We start from the raw sequence: 9,398 nt of genomic DNA on the forward strand, positions 1-9,398 counted from the left end.
TTTTTTTTTTGTTAGTATGATTCAAGTACTTATTTACCTTAGGCAGTTGTAGAGCAAAAGTTATCAAAGTGTCTCAAGTGCTGGAATCTTAAGACTTCATGGTTACTGTGCTGTGATAATTTTCACATCAAACATTCTCAGTTAAAAAGTAAAAAGATTATTTTGTTGCTGATGTTGTTATACACCCTGCAAGCTCAGCCTAGTCTCTTTCAGATGGAAGCTCTGTTTTGCCTATCAGCTACTTCAGTGTTGATAATAAAAGCTCTGATGGGCAAGCTGTGCCCCTGGGAACATGTGCACAAGCTTTGGTATTTCTAGTGCAGTAGTGCTTAAAGTTCCTTCTCCCAGTCAGTGTTGTGTAGTACATGGTAGTATTAGAACAGATTTAAATTATCTTCAAGCATGTGCATAAACTCATTGATTTAAAAGAACCACTCATCATGCCTATAGCAGATAGTTGCTGTTCTTTCCTTTCTGAAGGAGTGGGAACATATTTCTCTCCAGCTTCAGGAAGATGCCTCAGTGGCTTACCTGCAAGGAAGAAACAGAAATAAGGATGAATCTGCAGCAGAGAGTGTTTTTGTAATCCTGTGAGTCCACAGAGACTAGCTGCGTGCATCCAAATTATGTAAGGGTTATGTTGGATTTTTTTGTTGTTTACACATTACTGCAAAGAGCACAATGTCCATAGGCATCCTGGTGGTTTTTGTTTTGGAATTTAATTTTCAAACTTGTAGTTTTTGGTTGTGGTTTGCACTTGGTCTCCTTATTATCAATTGCATTTCAACAGGGATGTTCAGACAAAATGTACAGTTGTCATTGCTTTTAACAAACTAACGAAGAAACCAAAAACCTTTATTAATGATATTCAGTGAGGAACAGAATCCAGTTTGGCTTCCACAGGTCCATCTGGACACTCTGTTGCAAGCCTGAGTAAAAATTCAGTAGAAAATAAGTGGATTTATATGTACATATATCAAGAAAAGAGTACAAGCATTTTTCATTAAAGTCAAAGCACCTAGGACTGACTGAGGAAGAATCTCTCGAAGAAAAATGTTTAGCTATTTTCAAGAAATTTCACTGACCTGAAGCACACGAGGAGCTCATCTCATAGGAATTGCAAACAGGGCATAGAACAGATCTGCTGTCTGTTAGCAAGGAGGTTCTGCAGAGTTAATTATACGGGACCGATGTACTTAGGAAAAAGTCACTACAGCAGCTCCTTGTGGTGGTAAGGCAGATAGAACTTTGGCAATGCTGAGCAGCTGAGTAGTGCGGTTGTACATCAAGTGTTGATGGTGCCATTGATTCCAGCCTGTCTCTTGTCTGAAAGAGCAGGAGTGAATGATTGAAAGTATGTACAGCAAGTTTGATGTGTGTGTGAATACATACATAAATGTATACATATATACATTTTCAACTGTACATCAAGCATAGCAGTTTCCTTTCTCATCTCCTTGCTGCCTTTTTATGTTTTCTTCTCTTATCTAACAGAACCTGTCTTTGTTTGCTAAAGATCTTTTCCGCCTTACATGGAGTTGGGACTGAGCAGACTTCAGAGTGGTTTGGGGTACCTGAGCTAGCTTTCTGTGGGAGGCTGGGATAGTTTAAGTGGCATCAGTTTGAAGTTCTAACCTGATTCAGATAAAACTGTTCTGTGTTGTATGCTGGCAGTTCAGAATGAACTATGAAGTTGTCTGTTGTTGGAATAAGACATTCCACACTGTGAATTTTTTTCTCCCTTTCTTTTGTTTAATGTAGAGGAAACGTGAATGCATTTGTCTGTGTGCTTTTATGTTCCTAGGTGTGGCATTACAGAGTTTATTGCTTTACCTCTATTTAGGCGTCAGGATATCGCGAGCAAAATCCCCAAAGCACACAGGAGAAATGTCAATTTTCCTTTTCAGTTACTTTACTTTATTTCTAATTCTGTATTTCTATACGTGGAGAGCCAAATGAGACACTCTGCCACCTTTTCCAATACTTTCAGTAATCTCTTAACCTTTTTTTCCTCTGCTACCGATGCAGTGCACTGTGTGAAGCTTTTTCTACTATGGGATACACATCCTATGAAGCTCTGACGGTGCGTTCTTGGTTTCGATGCGTTTTGCAAATGTTCATAGATCAACCGAGTGCTTCGCTGGCCAAGACAGATGCTGAGCGAACAGTTGGTAAGTGTTCACATTTCCCTAATGTTTGCAGTAACAATTCTGTATTGCAAAACAGGCAGACATTTTTAGCTAATTACAAAATGTATTTTTGTTTGTATTCCTTGACTTTTACCTAATTGCAAACTGTGTTTCTTTGCGCTGTTTGTGCTATTTATTGATGGCTTGCCTGCTCTGCGTATGACAAATTTATCACAAACAAAGATAAAAGAGCTTGTTTCCTTGGAAGCAAAGAACAAAAACTTGCTCCCAAGGAGACAAGCTATTTTTCCCCCATGGAGAAACTGCTCTGAAAAAGTGAAAATCTGAAGTAAATAGTTGGAAATCATGCTGTGAACCCCCTAAAAGAAAAAAAAAAAAATCCAATTGCAAGTAATTTTTTTCTGTTTTACATTGAATATTTTGCTGTCTTAGAGCAATACTTCATTTTTTTCTACAAAACACTGCAGTTCTAATTATCTGTAGAATACATCTTACAGCAACTACTTTTATGCACGTTTTGTAGATTTCTAAGAAAACCATTAGGAAAATGAAAGACTTGGTTATCCATCTTTAATATTTTTCATTCTTGTGCATCTGTATTAGAAACATGACTACTTCAGACACGCATTCTTTGTCAAGAAAAATACTGTCAGTTGCAGAATCCATATTTTAGATGCTTTAAAATCATGTTTCACTTTATGATTTTGTGACTAAAATAGAAAAGCATAACTGTGTGATGTATTTACTGCTGTGCTCTCTTGTAACAATCAGGGAAAGCCTATATGGAACAGCTTACTGAAATGACAAGACTGATTTTTAAACTCAAAGAAGTAGAAAGCATTCTCTCAAAGGCTCGTGTTGAAGAACCAGTTTTAAAGCAAGATCCTAAAAATGCTCTTGTCCAATTCATTAAGGTACTGTATATCTTTATGTTAATTCATGGTGCAACTTAAATGAAAAGGAATTATATATTAGCTTTGCTTTGTGTGTACAAAAAGAAATCATTTTGATGTTTTTGTTTTCTCAGGCTGTTGGTCGAACTTACAGTGGCCTTCAGACGCTCCCTGAAAAATCTGCCATGGTACTAAAAGCCCTGGAGTATTTAGGTGATGTATTAAAGTATGTAAAACCTTATCTGAAGGCAAAAGGGCCTCCAGAAGGTCTGCAACTTGCATATTGGATCATAGGTAATTATTTTGCGACCTTTTCTCTTTTAGGAAGCCGTTTTGTAAGGAAACTGTAAAATGTGTTGTTTAATACTTCTGGTTTTTGTACTGCCCATCTAACAGTTTAAAAAAGCAAAGTCACCAAGATGTTACAGTTAAATAATTTTCTTTCACTAATTTTCTTTGTTTTTTTAATTCTGATGCTGTGAAGTCAATCTTCCTTGTGATTTTTTTTAAAATTATCCCTGCAAATCAGTATTTTCAAAATTAAGATGTTTTAACATCTTTTGGCACCAAAAACAACTTGTTTTACCCAAACAAAATCAGAAACAGTAACTCAGTTGAGCAGGATTGCAATATAACATCATATTCATTGGAGCAGTGATAGCGGATGGGTCTGCTTAAGTAAATTAGGGATGTTATACACATCCTTTTACAATTCCTTATGTACAGCTTGTGCTTTCTTAAAACTCAGATTCTACTATTTTTTCATTAAAATATAGAAATACTGATAGAATGGGAAAATAAGAAAGCTGCTTGTTTTGAGTGATTCTCGTTCACTTAGCTTTAGAATTAGAGTAAACATTAATTCAGCTTAAAAACAGCATGCAGATACATACATAGTATATATCATGACTAAAAGGAGGAGAGTGTAAAGCACTACTGCCATGCAGAAGCTGCATAAAGTGTAATGGAATTTCAATTTTGTTAAAGTACTTTACTTTTCTGTTGCAAGATCCATGTATTTTGAAATGGCTAATGTTCAGCCAGGCTGTTGTGCACAAGAATTTCTACTTCCTTCTTAGTTCAGGAAAAAAGATTCTAAAAAGGCTTAAAAATATATTTTAGTGTATTTCAATCACTTCTTAGCATTGTGAGCTCATTAAATTATAAGGACAAAGCAAGATTCATAACAAATCAAAAATCTTTCCACTTGTACATACTGTACATGTCAAGTTGTGTCTTCTACTGTCCCATACATCACAGCAAGGATAACAGAAGGAATACTTTTAGCCAAAATAAGCATGTATCTGTCAAAACAGGAAGCTCAGACGATGTTATTAGATGTACTGTTAAGTGGTCGTTCTCATTCTCTATGATTGATCATGGTGTTTTCTCTAACTCCACAAGATTAATGTTGTTTTTCGTTGTTTTTAGAGATGGTAACAAATGAGTTTGTAGATTCTAACAGCCTACTTCTGATTTCTCACTAATTTCAAAGTCTTAAACATATTTTTGTGGAGTTTCCTTCCAGCAATTTTTTGTCGCTTCTAATCAAATATTACCTTAAGAATGTTTCTGAAAACTATTACATAGGAATCTGCTTAGTGAGACACCTTATTTTATCTGTATTTTAACACTCTCAAGCATATTGTTATTTTCTCAAAAATTCTTATCATCTGTAATAAATTTTGCAAAGCGAGGGCATTTACACACCAACACCCTTTAACTGTTTGGGGTTTTGTTTTTTGTTTTTTTTTTCTTTTACAAATGAAAATCTTACAACAGTCTCAAAGCTGTGCAAATGATACATTAATGTGTAGAAAATGTATCCTCTGAGACTCTCATTTTTCGGACTTGGCCCACACCATTCTGGAGAGAGTACTCATTCAGTGGAGTCAGGTGGCCTTCATTCCGTTAATCTACCAAATTAAATACTATTTGGAAGACATGTAATGTTTTCCTAGCATTGAACAAGTGAGTAGCTGCTAAGGTGGCCACGCTGTTGTTAGAAATATGAGTGGAAGGCAAAGGCAGTGCCTCTAATGTGATCAATGCACGTGGTAAGATCTGTGTGATCTGGGTGTACATCTGCTGATTGCAGAGCGTTTTGTACCAAGGTTAGCTAATTTTTCTGGAGGACAGTGAGCGGCTGTCCTTTCTTTACCTTTACTGTACTACAACACCTTGTAATTTATTGAAACAGCTTGATGTTGGTGAACAGGATATGGACTTTTTCTTCACCGAGCTTTTTCTAAGGGAATACCATGCAAATAGTATGTGAGAATGAGACAGTTGCTGTTGTTATTCTTGGATGACCTATTCAACATACTTTCTTTTTTCCTTTTTAGGCTCTCTTAGCTTTTTTTATTTCCCTGATTGTAAATTGCTTTGGATTTTCTTGATGCTCTTTCTACAGGATGTCTTGTAAAATTCTGGGCACCAATACTGGGCACTTCCAAAGCACAGCAACTCCTGTTCCGCATCGTAGATTGCTTGCTGCTGCCTCACTCAGTGCTGCAGCAGGACAAAGAGCTGCCTGGGGCTTTACTGTCTGCCATTCAGGAAAGCCTACACCTTTATCTTCAGGTAAATATGTGAAGTCTATTATCAGCTGACAAATGTAGCTTTAGGAAAAGATTCAGGCAGCAGAGAAGATATTCTTATTTTTTTTTCCTGTAATCAAACAAGAGCTGGCTGAATTTAAAGAAGCAGCAAGAGAAGATTTTTTTTCTTGAAGAATTTGAAGGAAAATTGCCACTCCATTGGCTTTCCTGTCATTGCGTGCACCTATGCTGAGGTACACTCCAGAAGCTGCTGTTCTGCTTGCTGCAAATAGAGAGGCTTATAGCCAACCTGCTGTTTACGCTGTGTCTCATGCAAGAGATTTCTGAAACACTGAATTGTGATATATAGCAAGACACTTATGGAGATGACAGAGCAAAGCAATGCTTTAAATCATCCTTGATTTTGTTAACTGTAGATAATTAAAGATGAGCTACTCAATTTTTCTTTGGTCTTAGTAACAAAAGACAGCGCTCTGCATATTATGGCATTGTTTTATTTTAATAGTTTGAGGGTTCGTTTTGCTGAATCAAATGCCTTTTCTACTGCTTATGCTAACATGAGTCAAGCTTTGCATCCTGTTGTTTTCCCATTCTCCCATTCTTCCCTCAGCTTACCTTATGCTCCTGAAAGGCTTCTTGTTTTATAGAAAGGGATTAATTCCTGTGAGTGAGGAAGAGGATGTAGTTTGAAAATAAGTCAACATATTTTACCTTGTAAAACCTTTTTTTTTTTTCCCCTTGCTGCTTCCTTTTTCCCCTTCCCTTCTAATATTCATTTAGACTGTAGTTCTAAGTGATTACTTACAGGATTGTATTGTGAAACAATGCAGTGGTGACTTTGTAAACATCCCTTGGATTAATTCCCTCTTTCAAAAGTTGCATTACGATTGATCACGTCATACGGAAATGAATATGATGGCATGCAGATATGACTTGCTTTTCTTCTCTGTAGGTATTTTCAGAAGCTATATACATGTAGGACTGTCTGGACACTGATGTTACCACAGAGTGTGACTCTCTGCTTGCTAATTTAGTATTTTAGTCAGAGACAGCTGTTCCTTTGTAGTCTGCACATAGAGATGTAGTTTTAATGTGAAGCCAGTCAAGTTGGTTTGAAGTTCAAGTGTCGTAGACCTTTGTTTCCTGTCTTCTCTGTCAGTCTCTGACTTTATGTCCCCACTGTGGGCCTCTTCAGCAATCTACTACTCAGTCCATGTGCTTTCAGGCTAAGCTAGATGATCTAATCTGAGCTAGTTCATTTTGGACAATGCTATTCCTAGAAAACTAGAAATTATATTGACTAAACACTTTGAGGGGGAGAGGAAAGAGAGCAAGACTCATTTTTTTATTTCAATATTGAACTTTTGAATTCTATTAATTGTTTCTATGTACATGGTTCCAACATTTTAAAATGCTACAGACTTCTACATCCAGTCAGAAATACTTCCTTACCCTTTATTAGAAAAACTTAGAGTTAATGCAAAATGGAAAATATTTCAATATCAGTTGCAAAACTTATTCTCTTAGGGTTGCTTCTGAGCTCTTTTGAGTTCACACAAGTTCTAGGAACTCTGACTTCTCAAGTAAACATTTCACAATTGGCTTAAGCCAAGTAGATCTAAGGATAAGTTCCTTCTGTTTCACCCCATGTGCATTCCCATTAAATTTGCTTAATGATTTTGTGAATAGAGGATTACTCAAATGTGTGAGTTGATGCAAATACCAAAAATCTCTGCATAAATAAATAAATGAATCAGCCATGTCAGAAAAGCAGTAAAACAGTATATGTGTGAGCATGTAACCATGCTAGGAGGAAACACAGAGAAAACACATCCTCCTGGAGAAACTCTCTCTTAATTAAGTCGCTTGTGAAATATTTAATCAGACTGTCCTTGAGAGGCTACCCTGTGTCCAGTGCCCATTTATGGAGGTGGAAAGCAGTATTCTAGTGCAAGAGTCCTAATTCTCTTTTAAACTGTTTTTTGGGGGGGATTTTGTTTGTTTTTGCCTATAGGGTTACTATATCGATATTTATTATTTCACTGTGCACCATCTGTTTTGATAATATTTTATGACCTAGGAAAGATTTTCATAGAATCACAGAATGATTTGAGCTGGAAAGGACCTCTAAAGACCAAGTTTATCTAGTTCTCCTCCCACCCCTCCATAGGCAGAGATGCTTCCCAATAGATGAGGTTGGGACATAAAATCAAAATTATCTTAGGAGTTGTTTAAGTGAAAAATTTCAAAAAGAAAAGCATGGAAGAACAAAAATGAGCAATCACTTCATAATTTTGTGAGACTATTTGTAATTGTGTGATAATGAGGCATATAAAATCTATCATGTGCTATTTTGCCTTTGTTTATACAAAACAAACAAACACAGTTGATTTGTGTGATAGTAAGCTGTTGAAACATATTACTCAAAATATCTTTGATGGATTTCTTGGAGAATGCTTTGGAGGAGTTTTGACACATGTTTACCAGTAATGTGGGAAATAACTGGAGCATAAAAATTATTCTAGAGAAGAAATAATAGTTTAAATACATCTTGCAGATTATGGTGTAGGTGCATATAATAAGCATAATATACATAATAATGAGCTAGATTTATTAGTGTTAATCCTGACCAAATACAGAAGATGGTTTACTTCTATCTGTATACAGAAGAGTGGTAAAAGATCTTCATTTTAAGTAGTGCTTGGCACATATATTTTCCAGTGATTTTAATGGACCTGTGCAGGCTCAGCATTTGTCAGAGTTCAGACTTTAAAAGCCCTCCTGCAAGCCACATCTGTGGTCTGATATTTGAGCAGGCTTATTAATACATCTTGTGAATTACAGTATGTGTTTAATAGGAATTGTACAACATTAATTGGTGAACAGCAGATTTATTCCAACAGCAGGACTGATATTATAAGTCATCATTAGGTAGCTTGGCATTTCTGCAGTGAATAGTTCCAGTAATCCATACTAATCGGTTCTTCGCTCTCCACAGGTGATTTACAGATATATGGATAAATCAGAAGAGAGGCAGCTCTGGCTACAAAAGGTTCCTGCAGTGAGCATACACAGGAATCGGTTGCCTTTCTGTTGAAATGAGGAGCAGATGTTGTCATGCTCCCTTACTCCTCTTCAAATGTCTTTGGTTTTTGGTGGGGTTTTGTTTTTGTTGTTTTTCCTTCTTTAATCTCAGAAGATAACTAAAAACAGTTAATTAAAAAAAAAAAAAAAAGAGGGAGAGAAGTGCTCTCAACTCTTTAATGTCCATCTGCTTTCTAGGGATTGTCCTAAGGGTCTGATGTGATTATTTTCAGATCTCTGGTCCAGAATTGCAGTCCAGTAGCATGTGTTTCTTTCCTCTGTCATATGAACAGTAGCTTGCTTCATCTCTGTTAATTACTAGTGGGATTTAAAAGAAGAGAGTACTCTGTGACCTCCCTGTAATTACACCCTTGGCCAATGCTGCCTAGGGTAGTTTGCCATTGTGCTCGCAGCCACCATGCAACACTGGTAGTTTATCCCTGGTGCCACTTGGGATACGGTGGCGTTAAGCCTTGTTCAGATCTGCTGCTCTCTAGGCTTTGTAAGAAAAAGGAGGGTCCCAAAATAAGCAGCACAGTATTGAGCTAAAGTCAGTGAGCTTTCATGTCCAAAAGAGAAATCCAAGTTCATCTATGGAAATTTCTATGAACAATAGAAGTGTGGGTGCCTAACCATCTGATGATTCTTGCCTGAAGAGGTTTGGTGCTGTAAATGTTCTCTAATATGTAGAGGCTGATTCATGATTTTTT

General features: G+C 36.6%; 1 protein-coding gene across 1 annotated transcript; it reads left to right on the forward strand.

Annotated features, from left to right (window-relative positions):
* The first annotated feature begins 1,877 nt into the window (after positions 1-1,877).
* LOC104909879 (protein MMS22-like) lies at positions 1,878-5,653 on the forward strand. The gene is made up of 4 exons (XM_010707582.3): positions 1,878-2,171; positions 2,922-3,064; positions 3,178-3,337; positions 5,457-5,653. Exons 1-4 carry the CDS (start codon positions 2,054-2,056, stop codon positions 5,636-5,638), a joined length of 603 nt encoding a protein of 200 aa, XP_010705884.1. The 5' UTR covers positions 1,878-2,053; the 3' UTR covers positions 5,639-5,653.
* Positions 5,654-9,398: the final 3,745 nt, after the last annotated feature.

This window comes from Meleagris gallopavo, chromosome 2 (assembly GCF_000146605.3).
Source record: "Meleagris gallopavo isolate NT-WF06-2002-E0010 breed Aviagen turkey brand Nicholas breeding stock chromosome 2, Turkey_5.1, whole genome shotgun sequence".
Classification (NCBI taxonomy): Eukaryota; Metazoa; Chordata; class Aves; order Galliformes; family Phasianidae; genus Meleagris; species Meleagris gallopavo.